Below are 21073 nucleotides of genomic sequence, written 5' to 3' on the forward strand. Positions count from 1 at the left end.
GCAGGAGCAGACTGGCTCGCTAACGCCTGAGCACGCGTGCCACAAAACCCCGTTCGTGGCGGGACCGGGCTTTGCCGTCAAAGCCACCCCACCGTATTCCACAAGAGGAAACTGATCCGAGAGGGCAGGGGTCTGGCTCGGGTTCACCCAGCTGCGAGGGTCTGGGGCCAGGGTTTAACCCCACCCTTCCTGACTCCAAGCTCTCCGCTCGGACTTTGCACACAAGGTTTAGAAAAAGCAAAACAAAAGCCGGGGGGCGGGTGGGGGTGCGGGCACTTACCAAGCCGCTTGCCGTTGGGGCTGAAATCCACGCTGGTCACTGCAGCTTTGTGGCCTTTAAAGTAACGCTCCAAAATGGGATCCTCCTGGAAGGAGAGGTCACCGGGTTTTCAAAAGGGGCCTGATTTCATTCAGGAAATGAAAGTCACTTCTCAGTCACCCACCCAGTCATTTCATAAACGGCCGGCAGCGGAGCCTTACAAAGAAAGGTCCATGAGTGGGCCCCTTCCACACTCCGGGCCTTCTCACATAAAGTTGCCCCTGCAAAAACTGGAGGTAAGAGGGGATCGAGTCGAGTCCCCTTTTACCTTCTCTGGGGCTGGAATGGATACTGGACCGTGGGCTTCGGCATGGGGAAGTTCTGTGTTCAAATTCAGCCTGACCCACGGCAATTAAGTTTTCTCGGTGCCTCGGTTTCTTTATCTGTAAAATGAATCCGTTTGGCTAGAAGGTCTCTTAGCTCTGGAGCTTATTAACAGTAACCTCAAAGGCTTGGAGCTGGGAGGAGTTCTAAAGGCCCTCTCGGACCATACCTTCAGTTTGTTGTTTGGTCATTTTTTCAGTCGTGTCTCCCTCTTTGTGACCCCTTTTGGGATTTTCTTGCCAAACATACTGGACTGGTTTGCCATTTCCCTCTCCAGCTCATTTTTTTTACAGATGAGGCAAATGGGATTAAATGATTTGTCCAGGGTGACACAGTAAGTGTCTGAGGCTAGATTTGAACCCAGATCTTACACAGGCTCAGAGCTCTATAGCTGCTCACCTTTAATTTTAGAAATAAGGAAGCAGACCTAGGGAGGTGCCTTAACTAGCCTAAGGTCACACAGGTAGATAAGATAAGACCGCAAACTAGGTATCCTAAATCTTAAAAACAAACAAAATCCCTACCTACAACTTGTTTTTTTCCTTTTACAACAGGATCTGAAGGGCCAAGGATCCCAAAAGCAAGAGATAAAACAAACCCTTCCCCTCCCACGACTCAATCTACCTCAGTGTAAATAACAGTTCAAAACACTACAATGTTTATCAAGCATTTCCTTCCAAATAAGCCTCAGATAAGCAGTAGAAAGCAAAGAGGTTCAACCAGAACAGCAACTTCTAGCCCTTTTTGCAGCACGGATAGCCTTTGGCAGAATCAGGTGATTTATTTGCATTCCTCCTCAGAACTGTATTTTAAAATAATTTAGTGAAAGGCAGGTAGAAGTTAGCAAACATGAAGATATGTTTTTTTTCTCCTAACCATGTTCAAGGATCCCTTGAAATCTATCCACAAGAGCACTGGAGAGTCCGTGGACCATTGATGGGTTAAGAACCCTTGAACTAAATGATAAGTAAGCTCCCTTGAAGCTCCAAGTCAGGTGGCCCTTCCTTCTAGCTTCTGTTTGGAATGGTACTAATCCAGAGAACACTTATGAGACTGAGACAACCTCCTCTAGAAGACAGGACTTGGAGAGAGAATAGTTGCTGTCCATGGTTAAAGTTGGGAGTGCAGATACAATTAAAAATTGGAAGACATAGTTTTTGGTCATTTAACATGCATTTATTAAACACTATGTCAGTCCCTGTAGTGGGGTTCAAAGAGAAAGCAAAAACAGTCCCTACTCCCAAGAAATTTATGTGACAGTGAAAGTGACAGCATTGATACATTTGACATCCCTATAAGGAAGGAGTCAGTAAGTGGGGGACTGACTTTAAGTCTGGCCTTTGCCACTGACTCAGTAAGAAACACTGGGCAAAGCACTTCCACTCTCTAGTTTCAGTTTCCCCATCTGTAAAATGAGAGAGTTGGACTAGAATTTCAAAGCTTCCTTCCAGTTCTAAATCATCCGGTTCTACAAGGTCTCTTGTAGCCTCTGACTGTCACAAGTGTCTACCCACAGAGGATTCTGAGGCTGAAACAATGGGCAGTCCCTGGTCCTGACTGATGTCCATCCAAAGGTACCACTGTCTTAAAGGGATCTGGAATCCCAGCTCCTTGGACAAGAAGGCTCACACCCTAATCCCCCCCCCACTTAAGTGCAGCATTCCTGGACTCTTCTTAATTTTTCCTGTCCTCTCTATGTCCTCAAGTGTGACCCTTTGAATCCAAATTTGGATTCATTCAAAGGGCCTCAAGGTCACAGGTTCCCTACCCCTGCCCTAGAGTCTTTTCCCTCCAAATCCTTTTACTTTTCTGTGCGCTTCTTACTCTCAGTAGCATGAATGAGTCTTTTCTACTGATTTTGTTCCTAGAGTACTTTGGTGAGTGACAAGGTTCATGTCTACTCTGCTTACGTGGCATTGTCAATACACTGTAATAACACCTGGTATCTGGCAGGATCACGTGGAGTTTTTCTTTAGATTAGGTGTTATTTCGGTTGCCTTGATAGTTAAATACCTTTTAGATTCGTTCTTTACATATGAGTTTAAAGTGTGGTTTGGAAGCCTTTTAGTACACATCTCAACACTTATACAGCATTTTAAAAATTTAACATTATAAATGTTAAATAAAGGTCACATAAAAGGCTTGGATTCTGAGGACTCTAAAAGACTTGTCACTTTTTGTCCTTGGAAACTTGTGGGTGCACATACAAGGGTCATTCGGCTCTCTAAGCCTCAGTTTCAGGCAGAGTCCATGGAGGGCCTTCTAGTGTATGCCCTTAAGGACCTCTTTGCTTTAGGTCTAGGAACCTGTAGGTGATCATGTTCATGTCCCCTCAAGCTCCCTTGTCCTCATCCCCACCCCCCCCACCCCCACCCCCAACCTCCTCTACAGTCACAGCAAGGGGATCTGGCTCTAAAGCCATTGAATGCCTTGATATTTTTCATCCTTGGAGCTTGGGAATGATCTTATACTTTCTATTCAGCTCTCGAGGACTCAGTTTCCTTTAAAGGCACATGAAGTGCTTGGACTCTAAGGCCTCTGAAGGACTAGTCACATTTATTCCTTGGATCCTTCTGGCTGATCATACAAAGGTCATTTGGCTCACTAGGCCTCAGTTTCAGGAAGATACCTGGGAGGGGGAGTTGTAGTCTAAATGGTCTTAAGGTCTTCTTAGCTCTAGGTCTAGGAAAATGTCTTTGATCACATACAGATCCCTGAAGCTCCTTAGGCCTCAGTTTCTCCTAGGATCACAGTAGGGGACCTGGCTCAAAAGCTCTTGAAATCCTTGACATTTTTAAATCCTCAGATCTTATTAGTGATATTACACTAAGCTATCCAGCTTTCTAACACTCAGTTTCCTTTCGAATCACATAAAGGGTTTGGACTCTAAGGCCTCTGAAGGACTTGTCCCTTTCCATCCTTGGACACTTGTGGGTGCACATACACTGTTCACTAGACACTGTAGGCCTCGGTTTCAGGCAGAGTCCATGATGGAGCCTCCAGTGAAAATGATTTTCATTTTCAATGCCCAAGTTCCACTTAATGGCTGGCTTAGAGTGATTATCAATAGTAACAGTTTCACTTTCTCTCTTAGCCTCATTTAGTTTTGTTTTGTTTTGTTTTTTTCTTTTGCTCATTAAAGGGGCCATTCCCTGACTACTTCTTAAAGAGGCCTATTCACTCAATGGGTGTTACCTCCCTCTAAGTGAGTACCTAGCCCCATTTCATCCTGGGCCATCTCCAGTCATCCTGATGAACATCTGGTCACTGGATTCAGATGGCTCTGGAGGAGAAGTGAGGCTGGTGACCTGCACAGCCCTCCCTCACTCAAAACAAAGTCAAGTGCAAGTCATGTCCTCATTTCTCTGATGCCATGGTCCTTGAAAACGAAGGACAAACACAACCACAACCTTGGCTAATTGCTTCCTGTCTCCCCCATCCCCACATTGCTACTTTGTGCATGTGTCTCTCCCCTGAGATAAGCTCCCTGTGGGGCAGGGATTGTCTTTGGTCTTTCTTTATACTCCTAACATTTAGCACAGAACCTGGCAAACAGTAAGTGCTTAATAAATGCTTATTCCCTTTCTCCTTTGGTAACTTTGGCCCGCCGTAGTTTGCTTGTTTTCTCCCCCATTGGACTGTAAGCTCCCTGGGGGGCAAGGGCTGTCTTTGGTCTTTCTCTGTATCCCCACTGCTTAGCACAGTGCTGTGTATACAGTAAGTGCTTAATAAGTGTCTGCCAGACTTCCAGGGTCTCGGTTTCCTTCTCTGCAAAAATCGGAAGGACGGCCTGGAGGATCCTTAACATTTCTTCCAGCTTTAAAGTTCTCACCCTGAGGATTCACAGCGCAGAGACCCTGGCAAAGTCCCGTAGCCTCCCTATGCCTCAGTTTCTCCCCGGAAAACGAGGGTCCGGACGGACTTGACGACCCCTCGGACCCGGGCTTGGCCACACTTTGAGGCGTGGACCTGGGGAAGCCGCCAGGCCGCCCGTACCTCAGTTTCCCTGCCTGTCCGGGCCGGGGCGGGGCTGTTGCTCTGGAGCCCCGTGGTCCGCCCCGTCCCCGCCCCTCCTCCCGGTCCCCCTCGCCCCACCCCTGGGCTCCGCCCCTTCCCCCCGTTATTCCCCCCCCGCCCCCCCCCCCAGCCCAGTCGGCCCGTCCTTACCGGGGCGAAGGCCATGGGGCAGCGGCCGCGCCGACGCCGGAAGGGGGGAGGAGGGTGCCGGCACGGCGGGCGGAACCGTGCGAGGCCCGGAACCGTTTGGCAGCTGCCGCGGCGTGGGCCCGTCACAACAACGACGGCGGCCCAGTCAAACCCCCCGCGCTCCAGCCCCGGCGAGGCGAGCCCCGATCGCACCTTCGCCCCATTGGCCGCCTTCGCTTCCGGCCTGTGACGTCAGCCGCCGCCCCGGGCCCGAGGTTGGCTCTGGGCCCTCCCTCTGGCTTCCTTATACGGCGTTAGGACCCGGCGGGAGCCCGCGTCGAGAGCCCAGGGGAAGGCGGGAGGGGAAGCGGGAGTTGTAGGGATCGACGCGATCGGCGATCGATTCTGCATTAAAGGGAACGCCTCCGTGCGGGAGGGGCTCGCCCCTCCCTTACAGACCCGGACAGCCGGACAGGGGAAGTCGCGGCCTGAAGCGCTCAGGTAAATATCCGAGCCGGCCTCCAGCTCCGAACCCGGTGATCTTCCCACTGCACCGCACTGCCCTGGGACCCTTCTCCATCCTCTGTCCCCTCTGCTTCCTCTCCCCTCCCTGTCGGTCGCCCCTTCTCTTTCTCTCCGTCTCCCCTTCCCCTTCCCTCCCTCTGCTTCTCTCTCTCCCCTTCTTCCCCTCCCCCCCTCATCGCCCCGCCCACCTTGCTGTCTCTCCCCGCTAAAGGCGCAGCCCTACGCCCCCCTGGGGCGCCCTCCGGCCGGTCACCGCGACTACTCTGGGGCCGCGTGCGCCTTGTGCCTCGGGGTCCTGCCTTGACGTGGCCTGGCTACGGGCGCCCGGCCCCGGCCCCTCTCCGCCCGCTCCGGCGAGCCCCGCGTCTGCCCGTTGTCATGACCCTCCGTAGAGCGCCCTGAGCTCCGGCCGCACCGCTCTCCGCGCTGACCCTCCGAAGGCAGTCAGCTCTCTCCGCTTTACAGCCGGAGACCCAGGGGAGCCGGCCGGCGTGCGGGGCCTGGAGGAGGGCGCCGTAGCTCGGATTGGTGGGCCAGACAGCTTGTCCGCGTGTCTTCATCTGTAAAGAGGAGCCAGCAGCCTAGGGGAGGAGAAGGACCCGGTACCGCCCGGGGCCGTGGTTCGACCCGGATCTCACACGTCCGTCCCGTGCAGTCTGTCTGATGGGACAGTGGCCCGCGGCGCTGACAAGTTAAAGGACCTGCCCGGGGTCACGGGGCTGAAGCGGGAGATGAACTGGAGTCTTCCTGACTTGGACACTCCTAGGTGTGGCTGGAGGCAGAGGAGGGGGACGCTCCTGTTCGTGTGGCGCCTTTATCCCTGTCCCATTTTGAGTGGGTGCGGACCACCCTTCTCTTCCTGGGGTCCACCAGAGCAAAGCAGAAGGTGGGGACACGGGGCCGTTCGTGGGTGTGTGGGAGACGACCATCCAGGCGTCCTTACCTTGGCGCCTCCAGTGTTGCTGGATTCATAATTACAGTTTTAGAGTTTCTGAAGAATCACGTCTGCCTTAGTAAGTATTCTGCTTCCATCTCCACGAAGAGGAGTCAGATGGCAGTGAGACACTGCGGAGACCTCATTGTATTCAGTAGTGGATACATTGTATTCACTGTGAATCAGTCCGTGTCATTATAATTCTAGAGGAAGCCCCAGGGACTGGATGGAGGCCCTGCCTTGGAGTCGGGAAACTGACTGACACGTGTAATACCGGGTAGACAGTTCTCTCTCTCTCTCACTCTCCCCCCTCTCTTTCTCTGTCTCTCTCTATCTTCTCTCTCACAATGGGGTTAAGTGACTTACCCACACAGCTGGTAAGTATCTGAGGCTAGATTTGAACTCAGGTCCTCTTGACTCCAGGGCCACTACTCGAATCATTCTATTTCTCAGTCACCTTCAAAGACTAGAACAGGTTGCATTGGGGAAGGAAGATTCCATACTCTTTGGCTCTGCACATCAATGAAATCCTAGGTATAGACCAAATAAATAGATATAAAACATCCCGTCTCCCCTTCTCCTAATGCTGAAAAATTAAATTTCTTATCTCAGGCAGTTCAATCAATGAATCTACTTTTAGCAAGTTCTTAAACAGCACCTTCAACCTTGGACAGTTCATTTACTGTACAAAAGCACCATCTGCTGTTCAGAGCTCCACATGACACCTTCAAGGGAATCCTATTTGATTCCACCTGGTTTTCACTGCTCATTTTCCTAGAATCACAGTACAGCGTGGGAGGGGACCTGAGAGGTCGTGTAGTCCAGTCCCCTGTGACCCCTATTGTGTAGTATACATGCTGCACTTTCACTGTTCTCCACTCTGAGAGGTCATCATTTGTGATGACTCGTTAATAATAAGTAATGACCAACATCTAGTGCCCTAAGGTTTACAGAGCCATTTATATACAGCAGCATTCCATGGATAACCAAGAAGCATTTATTAGGCACCTATGTGCTGAGATGACAAGCAAACGAGTTTGTACATACAAGAGAGTTAGAAGTACAAATGGGAGGGAATCTTGGAGCAAAAATATTTGTAAGGCACAAACAGAAGAGGGGCACCTAAGGGGAACCATAGTGCACAGAGCGCCGGGCCTGGAGTTAGGAAGACTCATCTTCCTGAGTTCAAATCTGACCTCAGACACTTGGTGTGACCCTGGACAAATCACTTATCCCTGTTTGCCTCAGTTTCCTTATCTGTAAAATGAACTGGAGCAGGAAATGGCAAATCACACCAGTATCTCTGCCAAGAAAACCCCAAATGGGGTTATGAAGAGTTTGATATGACTAAACAACAACCACAGCAAGGGGAAGGGGGGGCATAGGAGGGGGGGCAAGGCTTAGCACAGAAGGCATGATTAGCTCTGAGTCTTGAAGGAAACCAGTGAAGCAAAGAAGAGGAAGAAGTAAGGAGGGGAAAGCATTTGACACTAGGGAACAGCCAGGAAAAATACCCAGAGGTGGGAGATGGGGGGTGGGGTCCTGTTAGAGGAAGAGCAAGGAGGAAAAGAGGGAGACCTGAGAAGAAAAGGGACCAGAAATGGTTAGGAAGGACAGAGAATACAGGGTGGAGATGAGTGTGCTGGTAAATATTTAACAACTGGCTCTCCAGGAAAAATATGGAAGCAAGGCAAATGTAAGTTTAATCTGCATTATTAATATTCTCCCCATCACCGTCTTAAGTCTTGAACCTCAGCAACAACCAAAAATAGCTCAAGCCATGAGTTGGAGCATTTACCAGTTTCCAAGGTGTAAATGCTCATAGTGAAAATTTAACAATTGGCTCTCAAGAGTTGGTAGGAGTTGGTTCCAGTACATCATTGGGTGGAGAGGTAGACAGGAATGAGAGGGAGAAGAGAAGGAGAGGAGAGGGAAATAGAGAGAAGGGAGGGACAATGAGGAGGAAGATAGATTATTTGAACTATTATAGGTTGGCCCTGAAAAGAAAAAACTAGGCTGACTAAGTCCATCCTAGAACTGAAAAGACAAAGAGGAGGCTGAGGCTGCCAAATGGTCTGCTTTGGTCTATGTGTGAACAGGGAGCCAGACATACTCCCCAGAGGCAGGTGCCATGTGCCCAGTCTACAGCTGAACGCTTCGGGGGAGGGTGTGGGAAGAACTCAACAAAGCCTTGGTCTTGGGAACTCCCCGACTCATGGAGGTGGCTTGTTTGCAGGAATCTAATTAAGGCTGGGGAAGTCCCAGAGTTTCCGGGTGAGAGATTCTGGGTAGGCCAGATTCCAGGTGTCCAAGAAGCTGTAAGGAAATTCAGATCTAGGAATCCTAGGGCATAAATACAGAAAGGAATGAATCCCCTCAGTCCAAAATGGCAGCCAAAATCGAAAGCCTATAGTCCTGGCAGAGCACCAAACCATTCTCTTAGAGAATCCTAGACCTGGAGTCAGAAAGTCTTGAGTTTGAATCCAGCTGTGTACCCTGGGCAAATCACTTAACCTCTCTCAGACTCAGTTTCCCTATCTATAAATTAGAGATAATAATTACACCTACTTTCCAGGGTTATTATGAGGATCAGGTGAGAAATTATTTTTAAGGCATCTTGCAAATCTTAAAGCACAATATAAATTCTGGATATCATTATTAAATTACACTGTTCCTATTCCTGGAATAATCTTCCTCCATCCCTCTGCCTTCTCATTTCCCTGGTTTTCTTCAAGGCTCAGTTCGAATCCCACATCCTGCAAGAGAATTTTCTCAGGCCTCTTACTCCCTCTCCTTCTGAAATTACCTTCTGTGTGTGTGTGTGCGTAGTTATATGTACATATATATATAAATATAAATACGCACACATATACCTATATATATATAATGCCACTGTATATATATTTTTATGACTGATATTTTGTATGTTGTCTTCCCCTTTGAAAGTGTGAACTCCCTGAGGGGAGGAACTGCTTCTGCCTGTTCTTTATAAACCCAGTTCCTGACACATAGTAATTAAAAGCTTAAATAAATGTCTGTGGACTGGCACAAAATAAAAAGGATTATTCCACTTAATGGTATTTATACTCCAAATCCAGCTTGGAAGATAGTACACGCTCAATAAATGTTTGTTGACTGACTTATTAGACAGGAAAACATCAATAATGTGGGTGGGAATCCAAATGACTTATAGAGCGCTCAGTAATAACATATCATTTCAATAGTATGAAAACAAGTTGAGCAGTTGACAATATTTGCACAAGCAAATGTAACAGGAGTGGGTGCGTTTGGGTGCCTGGTAATTGAGTTTGGAATCATGGGAATTTCCCTCTTGAATATTCCCCAGCCATAGGGAAGATGTTGGGATAGAGCGAGAGAACCATCTTGACCATTTGTCCTTGTATCCTGATGCTTAAGGCACTTTCTTGTATAAAATATGCCCCTAACAAGTATTTGTGGAGTTGTTGAGTTCAATTAGCAGTGATACAGCTGAAACCAATCCTGATGTTTTGAAGAAACATTCCATTTTTTTCTTTTTTATTGATACTTTCTATTTTCTATGTCCCCATGTGTCCTTCTTGCTTTCCCTCCCCGAGAGCTGTCCCATGTAACACATAGCAGGTTTTTTTAAGAGAGGAAAAAAGTAGCACAATGATCAATACACTGAGAAAGTCTGAAAACATGCAATGACATGTGTGAGCCTCCCACCTCCATGAAGCAGTAGGTTGGAGGTGTCTTCTCCCATCTCTTTATTTGAGTCCCACTCTGTGTTTGTAATTTTGGTACATGTACTTGTCTTTTTTTGGTGTGTCATTCTTTCCATTTCCATACTGAGACCTGGGAAAGACCTTAGTTTAAAAAGACCAGTGTCGCCCGCTGTATACGGGGCTATCTCCAGTCATCCTGATGAATACCTGGCCACTGGACCCAGATGGCTCGGGAAGAGAAAGTGAGGCTGGTGACTTTGTCCAGCTCTGCCTCACTTAAATCCAATTCCCTTGCGTGTCGTGGCATCACCTCCTTGATGTCATGGTCCCCTTTGAAAACTAAGGACAAGCAGCGTTGTTACTGTTACAGTACATAATGTTTTCTTGTCTCTTACTTTACTCAGCATTGGGACATATAGATCTTTCCATGCTGTATTGCATGTATACTTTCTTAGAGCCTAGGAATATTCCATTACATTTATCTCACAATTTGCATATCAGTTCCCCAGTGGATGGGCATCTACTTTGTTTTCAATTCTTAGTTATCACAAAAAGTGCTGCTATAAATGTTTTGGAGTATATGGGGACTTTTTTTTCTTGTAACATTCCAAGAGTCTTGAAAAAGTCAGTGTGCTGAGAGGTCTATTTGGGGATCATTTCCCATGAGGATGCATCTACTATGGATGCTTAGGTTACTTGTCTATTTCAGACATGCACGTAGGGGAACCAAAGGCTTGTTAATAAACCTACGCCCTATAGGCGTCTCTTCTAACAAGGCATATGCTCAGGTGCCAAAAATGGTCACATCTCTACCCCTGTATTGTTTAGTCCTTCAGTCATGTCTGACTCTTCATGACCCCTTTTGGGGTTTTCTTGGACAAAGATCCTGGAGTGATTTGCCATTTCCTTCTCCAGCTCATTTTACAGATGAGGAAACTGAGGCAAGCAGGCGTAAATGACTTGCCCAAGGTCTCACAACTAGTAAGTGTCTGAAGCCAGATTTGAACTCAGGAAACTGAGTCTTCGTAACTCCAGCTTAATGCTCTACATACTCAGCGGCTCCATACTTTGTTCATTCTGACTCTGTTTGATAGTCCACAGGGTTTTCTTGGTAAAGATACTTTAATGGTTTGCTGTTTCCTTCCCCAGCTTATTTTACAGATGAGGAAACTGAGGTAAATAGAGTTAAGTTGCCCAGGGGAACACAGCTAATAAGTGTATGAAGTTAGATTTGAACTCAGGGAGGTGAGTCCAACTCCAGGCTGATTCTCTGTGCACTATGGGCGCCATCTCGCATTCTATTTTACCTTATTCCCCTTCATGTAGATTCATTCCAGGCAAACTGGACTACCAGCTATGGGCTGTACTGGACATGCCCATCTCCTAGCTCTGTACCTTCATGCATACTGCCCCCATTCCCGCAAAACACTTCTCCTCTTTGCCTTTCACCTTCCTTGTCTTCCTTCAAGGTTCAGCCCAAGGGCACCTTCCACATGAAGCCTTTCCTCAACCTTTCCCCACACACTTTTTAGTGATTGCCACCTCCCCAAATATACTTAGTATGGCTACATCCCTTGGCTGCCCTGCTTCCTTCTTTGTAGTATGGCTGATTGTGTGTTGGTTGTAGCTTCCTCATATTCAAGTAGATTATAAACCCCCTAAGGACAGGTGTGGTTTCATTTTTATCTCCAGTGCCTAACAGGGCACTTATGCTTATGCTTAGTCTCTACTTAAAGGTTTGTTGAATTGGATTGATTAGGTTTGGGTAGGGAATGGAGAACCACTGTAAATTCTCAAAGGGAGGAGGGTTATCACAATAGCATTTTTAGGACATTTACTCTGATGGTTGGAGCTAGGGCGAAGAACTACTCAGATGATGAAGTAAGCTACGTAAGTCAGTGACAAGGGTTAAGACCAGTGAGGATGGAAAGAAAATGGCTAACCGAAAGACTTGGAAAGAAAAATCAACAAGACCTGGTGACTGCCTGGATCTGGGGACTAAAGAGAAGTCAAAGATAAGTGCTGTTGACAAAGAAAGTAAAAATGGAGAGAGGCTTCTGGTTTGGACAGGGAAGATGATATGTTTGGGTTTCAAAATGGTTTGTAAGGTGATAGTGGGGACATCCAATGGAAATGTCCAGGAGGCGGATGGAGATAAGATTGTGGAGCAAGAACTGGGATCATTGATAGCGGTAACCAGAGCCTGGAATCTTTTTCCACCATTTTACTTCCTGATTCTGTTTCTTTATAAATTATAAATATACCTATGTAAAATTAACTTCCATTTGAATCCAGTCTTTACCCTGGATTGCAACAGGAAAGTGCTGTCCTGATAAAGGAAACTAAATTCCCTGAAACTGGGATACTGTGGTGTCAGAGTAATAAGATGTGACCTCCCCTCAGATATCATAAGATCATGGGATCAGTATCATTGGCAAAAACGTGTGTGTTCCTCTTTGAGATCTTCATCCAAGATGACCTTGATGCATGTGGAGGATTGTCTCATGGAGGCTTTAGAGAGGTGATGGAAATGTTGGCACATGGGTTAGTTGTTACTAATATTTTCATTCTCACTTTTTTTCCTTTGGTAACAAGAGCTAAGATTTTCCCCAGACATTTGGCATCCTTCACACCTCTCCCCCTCCTTCACATATCTTGGGAATCAGCCCCTCTGTGCCCTCAAAATCATATAGTTCTCTGGTTCAGCTTCTTTGCCATCTTGGTTTTCTTTAGTATTAACTCTGCCTCTTGGTGCAGCATGTTGGGATCTGTGATGTTCACTGTCCTTGATGGCAAAAAATTGTAGTAGAAATCTTGAGGGGTTCTCTCCATTTTTCTTCAGTTCATTGTCATAAGATTATAGAGCTGCAACTAAAAGAGGCTTAGAGACCATGAAGTCCAACTCTTATCTTCTTATAGACACAAGTCCCACAGGGGTAGCTAGTTCAAATCTGACCTCTGACACTTCTACCTGTGTGACTCTAGGCAAGTCATTTAACCCTGATTGCCTCCAAAAAACAAATTTAAAAAAACAACAACAACCAGATGAGATTCACAGAGCTCAAGTGACTTGCCCAGGATCACACAGCTGGTGAGAGTCTGAGGCAGAGTTTGAGCCTGGGTTTTCCTGACTCCAAGTCCAGTGCTCTGTCCACTGTATCTTGCTGCTACCTTGTAGAAGGAGTTCTTAACAAGAGTCTGTGAACTTTTAAAATAAATAAACAAATAAATGAACAAATATATTTGTAATTATATCTGAACGTAATTGGTTTCCTTTATAATGCTAGCTTATTTTACATATTCTAAGCATTGTTCTAAGAGGCGGTCCCCAGGATTTACCACATGTCGATCTTTAAGGTGACCCAGTGACTAGATCGCTGGACTTGGAGTCAGGAAAACCTGAGTCCAAATACCATCTCAGGCACTTACTAGGAGCTTCAGTTTCCTCATCTGTAAAAGGGGGATAAAAATAGCATCTTCCCCACCAGGGTTGTTGTGAGGATTACATGGGACAATAATAAATAGAAAGCACTTTGCAAACATTAAACTTCATATAAAAGCTAGCAATTACCAGCTATTTTTACCAGGTAGTCAAAGGATTCCATTAGACAAAAAGGATTAAGTAGAATGAAGAACTTGGGAAGATTCTCCAAATTGAATCAAGCATATACTTTAATAGTTGGGGATTTATGTGTAAAGGTAGATGTAGGGGAAGATGGCAAAAAAAAAAATGTTGAAAAATATATTAACATTTATATAGGGTGTCCCAAAAGTCTTAGTGCAGTTTAAAGCATTAACTCAAGACTTTTGGAGCACTTTTTTTAAGGTCTACAAGGCACTTTACATATATCAATCCCTGCTGTGACCTTATGAGGAAGGTGCTAGCATTACCCCCATTTCCCAGATGAGAAAACTTGAGACTCAGCAAAGCAAAGGGACGTGCCTACGTCACATAGAAAGTAAGTGTCTGAAGCAGAATTCAAACTCAGTCCTTTGGATCTAGAAACAAACGATGCCAAAGGCTTATAGACTACTCAGAAACCTTATGCCCATGTACTGTGAATAGTTGTTCAATAAGAGGTCTGAGAGCCTGCAGACATGTTGAACATTGAATATTCTTTCAGTCGTCAAATGGATTTTGGATTGCATTGGTTCAAGAGTATCCAAATCAATACAATGCAAACTTAGATATGAGAAGAAGGTACAGTATGCAATTAATATATTTAGCAGGAGCATCATAAATGCTTGTTGCATTCAGTGTAAAAAGGTCTGAAGGAAAGTCCCATGTACCCAGAAGACCTTCCACACATGATTTATGAGAGGATATGGACACAAGTCCGTGAGAAGAGGCCTCAATAGGTTGAAGCCTCCATCAGTGGAGAAAGTACTCAGCGTGGTAGTCCAAGGTTTAAGGCTGGTACATTTGCATAAGACTCTTCTCATTGGTGGAAAGAATGATTATTGCTCCATGTCTGTCTGAGGGGCAGACTTGGGGAGAGCTTGGGAGAAGGCTTTTTCTTCTGATTTCTGACTTTGAGAGAGGAAACACACAATTCCAGTGTCTCTTTAGGGAGAGACCCTTGAAGAGAAAGAAAGTCTTTAGGGAGAAAAAGATGAGTTCTCCCTGTATTCTTCATGTCCATTTTTCTACATTTTGGGGAATTTCCTCTTGGGTAAGATTGGGAGCTATTTCAGTTTACCTGAGATATCTCCCTTCCAGTAGGAGAAATTCGTTCTCCCTGTTATCTGGAATATTGTATTCTGTGCATCTTCTCTGATTTCTGTTTCCTTGGATAAATACATTTATGTGTTCTTCATTATTCACTATTCTTGATGGTCTTTGTGTAATTAGCATTTGGTGGGAAAGAAATCCAGCCACTAGATACAATTTGGGGCATTTCTTCCCTGGTAAGGAATAGTCTGAAAAAGCAACTTGTAGCTAAAAAATCATTAGCCCTTGACTAGTAATATTTATGTCGGTGAGCTTGCAGAGATATCTCATCATGTCTTCCTGACAGTTCCATTTAGACAAACTTGTGTGGATGTACTACATGGAGAAACACACGTCCCCCGTGCATGGACAAGATCACACAGTCATTGAAGTGTTAAAATAGGCTGAGATCATATTCTATCAGACTCTGTGATCTCTAGGGTTCTGTGAAGCAGCGAATCTTCAAAGTCTAATGAAGAAGCTAAATTAAAGGCATTTCTCTTGTGGTTTTTTAGAAATGTCATTTAAACTCCAGTATTCGCCCTCCCCCTGTTAATAATAGTAATAACGCTTCAACAGATCAAGGATCCATGGTTTGGGGAGTGGGTGCTCCATCCTCCCATGCAAATCCTAGTATTTTAAAAGACTTTCTTTGTGAGTTAATGTGGCCAAAAAAAAATCATCTCCCCTACAGCCAACTTCCATGATGAGCTTCTCTGAACTTAGCTGGGGTGGGGCTTAAAGTGCAGACAGACACAACATCACTTCTGTTGGAAGCCTTTCTAGCTTCAGAGAGCTGACTAGAGTTTGTGCCCTGCTGGCATAGTCCTAGGAACCTAGGGATCACCTCCAGATCATGATCAGGAGATCTGGGAGCATAGATTTAGAGCTGGGAAGGACCTTACAGGTTTGTAGTCTAACCACTTCATTTTACAGATCAGGAAACTGAGCTGGAAAGGACTTTAAAGGCCATCTAGTTCAACCTTCTTTTGTAGATCAAGAAAATTAAGGCACAGAGCAGTTATAGGATTATAGATTTGAAAGAACTTTAAAGGCCAACTATCTGTCTCTCTGTCTCTCTTTCTCTCTCCCTGTCTCTCAGTAGATGAGGAAGCTGAAGCACAGAGATTTCATGACTTACCTCAAGTTGTATACATAGTAAGGAAAAGAATATGGAATTCAAACCCAGATTCTCTGATCCAACATCCAGTATTCTTTCCACTTTATCACACCACCTCTCCCACAAGGGGATCCTTCATAAAGTTTAAAGTTCTACATTTGAACATAATGATAATAATACAGGTAAGGACTGGACCTCTGATTAAGGACCTCCCCCCCTCCCCCCCAAGTGACTGCTTGGCAATTTATAATCTTAGAGAGTTGCCCAAGGTCATTGAGAGATTAAATGATTTGCCTAGGGTCATACTGCCAGAATCAGAGGTAAGACTTGAGTCTGGGTCTTAATGCCAAGGCTACTTCCCTATCTGCTAACGAATGGCTGTCTGTCACATTGATGTCTTTTGATCTAGATCTACAACTGGATTGGTATGGGAACTCCTGATGATGAACATCCCACCTCTGATGCAGAACAGCAACTCTTCTAGGCTTAGTAGGTTGCCTAAGGGCACTGAGAAGTGACTTGCCCTGGGTCAGCCAGTTAGGATGTGTCTGAGCCAGACACCGGGCTAAACACTGGGGATACAAAGAAAGGCAAGAGGTAATCTCTGCTCTCAAGAAGCTCATACTCTAAAGAAGAACCTGGCTTGCTCTCCTCTGTCTGTCCATTCTTTTTAATGATTGCCACTATTAATATCCATCAGCTAAAAAAAAAATAGTGACCACCATCTTCTTTTGCATTGCCATACTTTTAAAAAATTCCACTTTGCCATGTTGTCTTGTCATAATGTTGTCATAATCCCATTTTTTGAAGAAAATTTTTATATTTTTCATATTACTTGTAAAAACAATTTTTAATATTCATTTAAAAAAAATTTGAGTATCAAATCCTCTCCCTCCTTCCTCTCTCCCCTTCTTGTGAAGGCAAGTGATTTGATATAGGTTATACACGTGCAGTCATGCAAAACGTGTTTCCTTATTAGCAGTGGTGTAAAGGAAAATACAGACAAAAAAAAGCCGTAAGAAAAATAAAGTAAAAAAAGTATGCCTTGATCTGCATTGACTCGCTGGAGGTCAATAGCATTTTTCGTCTGAAGTCCAAGACTTGGATCCAAGATCTTGGATCTTTGTATTGCTGAGAACAGCTAAGTGGTTCCCATTTTGTCATCCTAAAATACTGCTGTTGCTATGGACAGTGTTCTCCTGGTTCTCCTCGCTTCACTTTGTATCAGTTTATGTAAGTCTTTCCAGATTTTACTGAGAGTACCTGCTTAGCATAACAGTATTCCATCACAAACATATACCACGACTTGTTCAGTCATTCCCCAATTAGTGGGCATCCCCTCAATGTCCAATTTTTTGCCACCACAAAGAGTTGTTATAAATATTTTTGTACAATAGGTCCTCCCTCCCATTTTGTTTAAACTCTCACCCAGATTCTTAATGGGTAGATCTGTTATGCCCTGCTAGGTGCTACCAAGCTAGAAATTTTGAAGTATACAGGTCTGTTTATGGCTTGAGTGTCTGTCATCTGAAGTCCAGTCTGAGTTGATTTAGAAAGGCATTTCATGAGGGAGGCTGCAGGACGATGTATTTTTCAGCTCCCCAAACTCAAAAATACCGTTCCCTAAGTCATGGAAGGACCACAATCTGTATTGGTGGAGAGACTGTTCTCAGTGGCAAAATCACAACCACAGATCCTTGAAATGTCATGGTATAAGTGCAAAATGATGGATGAGAGAGCTTGGTGGAGTGGAACTGGTATTGTAAAGTGATGTGCCCAAGGCACTGCTTTGGGGAAGACTTGGAGGTAGGGGAACAAATGGGTGATGTGGGATTTGGACCTGACAAACAGAAGGTGATACAAAAAGACAGGAAGGTGACTGATAAAAGGTTAGTGAGACTGGCCAGAGGGCCCAAGCAAAGACCTTTAAAGTTCAAGGTGTGGCCACTAACTAGTTCCAGGGTGATGAAAAATGTACAGGAAGTTGGTATAGGATTATCACCATAAGATCAATCAGTCAACAACCAATAATTTACAACAACAATAATAGCTAACATTTATAAAGACCAAAGTGGAGGGAGTGTTGGTGCATGCTGTTCTGTTTGCAGATGATAGTGCACTCCATGCAGCCTCTGAAGCTGAGATGCAAGAAAATATGGATCAATTCTCTGCTACCTGTCCTAATTTTGGCCTAATAATTAACACCAAGAAAACACAGGTGCTCCATCAGCCACCACCATACCATCAATACATGGAACCATTGGTTACAATGGAAAAGTTTTGAATGCTGTGGATAAGTTCACTTACCTTGGTAGTGTACTTTCCAGGGATGTACACGTTGACAATGATGATACACACATTGCCAGAGCTAGCTCAGTGTTTGAGAGGCTTCGAAGAAAAGTTTGGGAGAGAAGATGTATTAGACTGACTACCAAACTGAAGGTCTACAGAGCCATTGTGCTGACCTCATTGTTATATGCTTGTGAAACATGGACAGTCTACCAGCGCCATGCCAGGAAACTGAATTGCTTCCATTTGAACTGTCTTAGGAGGATTCTGAGGATCATCTGGGAGGATAAGGTACCAGACACTGAAGTCCTTGCTTGAGCTGAACTGCCAGCTATTCAAACTATGCTTCAGAGAGCGCAACTCCAATGGGCTGGCCACATTGTTTGAATGCAAAATGCACGCTTGCCAAAAAGACTATTTTATGAAGAACTTGCATGGGTCAGGTGATCACATGGTGGCCAGAAGAAACAATGCAAGGACACTCTCATGGTCTCTCTCAAGAACTTTGGATTTGACTGTGCAGCATGGGAGACAGTGGCACAGGACCGCTCAGCATGGCGCGCCCACATCAGAAAGGGTGCTGTGCTCTTTGAGCAAAGCAGAATTGAGACAGCATAAAGTAAATGCAGGATGCGCAAATTTAGGATATCCACCCCAGATATTCACACGGACTATCTGTGCCCAACCTGTGGTAGAGCATTCTGAGCTTGTATTGGTGTGATCAGCCTCAGTCAGACACACTGAAATTTTACTTTATCATATTGATGTCATTTTGGTCCTATTTGAAGACAGACAGCAACCAGCCATGGGATCATATGTATAGAACTGCAAGGGACCTTGGAGTTTATTTGATCCAACACCCTCATTGTGCAGATGAGGAGCCTGATGCTCATTGAAGCCAGCTGAGTTGCCCAAGCTCACATAGCTAACTGGGGGCAAAGTAGGACCAGCACTCTGTGATCTCAGGTCAGGTACCCACAGATACTTCTAAGCACAATTTTGTGATTAACAATTAGATGCCATTGCTCATTAAGGGGCATTGAATAATAATATAGGGCTATGTCACTGTAAATCTATCTCCCTACTACTAAAACTATTAAAATTTATGTTCATAGAGTTGGGCCAGCATATTACATATTAGCTCTCCCATTAATGAGAGGCAATCATTTTGGACTGTGTAGGGCCAATTAAACTGATTTTTGTTTCCACTAAACTGGTCAATTTTAGTAAACTAACCCAATCAACTGAAGGTTTTGTCATCTTTGTACTCCTTTTTCCTCCCATCTTCTATTTCCTGATGTCATGGTAAGGTTTGCTAAATACACATATTTTCTCATTTGATCCTCATAACCATGCTGGGAGTTAAGTGTTATTCTTATCCTCTCTTTACAGAAGAGGAAACTGAGTCAGAGAGAAGTTAAATGACTTGCCCAAGGTCAAACAACTAGTAAGTGTCTGAGGCTGGATTTGAACTCAGATCTTCCTGATTCCAGGTTCAGTCCTATATTTACTTCTACTTAATTAATTAAGGGCTTGCTATGTGTCAGGCACTGTGATAAGAGCTATGGATAGAAAAAAGGCAAAACCATGCTTCCTACCTTCAGGGAGCTCACGTTCTAATGCATGATACCATTTAACTTGGGCATTGCCCAAAGAGATCATCTCATCCAGGTGCTGGTGATTCCCATTCTTCGGTGGTATAAATAGCTTGTTATGGGGGATGTTTGGTAAATAACTACGTTATCCTATTAAAACGAATTAATCTGTTTTATTTCTTTTGCTCATATTCATGATAAAGTCTAGATTTCTTTTCCAATTGACTATAGGTTCTGAGGTTTACTGAAAGTCAAGCAGCATCTTCTTCATGATGCCTTTTCTGATGCCCCCAAATGCCAGTGCCACCCCTTGCAAGCTCCCTGGCATTTCCTTCTATCCTGTGTACACCTGTGAACAAACATGCCTTCTTCTTCTTTAATAAAACATAAGCCCATTGAGTCAGAATTGTTTATTTTTTTGTCTTGCTATCCCTCATGCCTAGAACATGGTAGACCCTTAATAAATGCTCATCGATGGAGTGATTGACTAAACCACACTGACCCCCTTATGTACCTTACAAACAGTCTTTGAGGATGGAACTGTGCTCAAAAGCCAATATGGTAGACTTGCCTGCTTTGCCTGTCAATTACCCTTTCTGCATACATGGGTCTTCAGCACTCCATGTTTCTGCTTCCTGACACTTGCCTCGTGCTTCTTCTGATAGATCATTAAAGAGTTCCTGAACAAAAGTCAAAAACTTCCTTGGGAGCTACTCCCCCATGATCCCAAGGTTCTACTCCTAGACATAAGTACAAGAAAATCTTGTTTCATAATTGGATACTTAAAGAATAAAGCGTTACCAACACTGGAGGATTCCCTTGTGTTCCCAAGGAGCATTTTCAAAGTGTTGAGACATTTTTGGTCCATAATGGGCTTCAGATTCTGGGAGCCAGTGTAATGTTCTAGTTAACACTTTAAAATATTTGGCAAGACCCTACATTTCCCTAGACAGTATGTTGAGAGAACACATATCCATTTTGCAGTTTAGCAAATACTCTCATCCCAGCAAACCTGTAAGGTAGGTAATAACTAAATGATAATGGCTAATGTTTAGAGTGTGCTTTAAAGATCTGCAAAACTCTGTTTACTGTCTCATTTATACCTTCCAAGCACCCCCAGGGAGGGAGAGAGAAGAGGGTGTGGGTGATGAGGCACGAGGTAATTGACTTTAAGTCACAGAGATGGGGATTTGAATTCAGTCCTTGCTAGATGAGGAACCAAGGGAAGTCATACAATCAGAGATTTGGAGATGACAGAGACCTTTGGCATTATCTAATCCAGGGGTGGGGAATCTATGGTTCTTTTAGGTCCTCAGAGGCAACCTTTTGACTGAGACCAAGTTTCACAGAATAAATCCTTTTATTAAGGCGAGTTCTGTGAAATTTGGATTCCGTCAAGACTT

The 21073-nt window shown here is 44.8% G+C and overlaps 1 protein-coding gene and 1 long non-coding RNA gene across 6 annotated transcripts in view; one reads left to right on the forward strand and one right to left on the reverse strand.

The window, feature by feature from the left end:
* The window catches only part of POC1B (POC1 centriolar protein B), a 106931-nt gene extending 101957 nt beyond the window's left edge, over nucleotides 1-4974 (reverse strand). Inside the window, exons 1-2 of one of the 2 annotated variants that reach the window (XM_072655540.1) lie at nucleotides 4811-4974; nucleotides 281-365 (exon numbers count right to left, since the gene is read on the reverse strand). In XM_072655540.1, the coding sequence (XP_072511641.1) occupies nucleotides 281-365; nucleotides 4811-4825 (100 nt within the window). In that variant the 5' untranslated portion in view covers nucleotides 4826-4974. Of the gene's footprint in view, nucleotides 1-280; nucleotides 366-4810 lie in introns of those variants that run through there. The other variant, XM_072655542.1, reaches the window with a different exon arrangement.
* Nucleotides 4975-5029: 55 nt separating this feature from the next.
* On the forward strand, nucleotides 5030-20076 carry LOC140534466 (uncharacterized). 4 transcript variants are annotated; one of them, XR_011977323.1, is made up of 3 exons: nucleotides 5158-5290; nucleotides 15772-15968; nucleotides 16196-20076. It is a non-coding gene; the product is annotated as an uncharacterized lncRNA (long non-coding RNA). The 4 variants fall into 4 exon arrangements; XR_011977321.1 differs by having other exon boundaries at nucleotides 5030-5290; nucleotides 15772-20076; XR_011977324.1 differs by lacking the exon at nucleotides 15772-15968 and having other exon boundaries at nucleotides 5033-5290.
* Nucleotides 20077-21073: the final 997 nt, after the last annotated feature.

Source organism: Notamacropus eugenii, chromosome 3 (assembly GCF_028372415.1).
Source record: "Notamacropus eugenii isolate mMacEug1 chromosome 3, mMacEug1.pri_v2, whole genome shotgun sequence".
NCBI lineage: Eukaryota > Metazoa > Chordata > Mammalia > Diprotodontia > Macropodidae > Notamacropus > Notamacropus eugenii.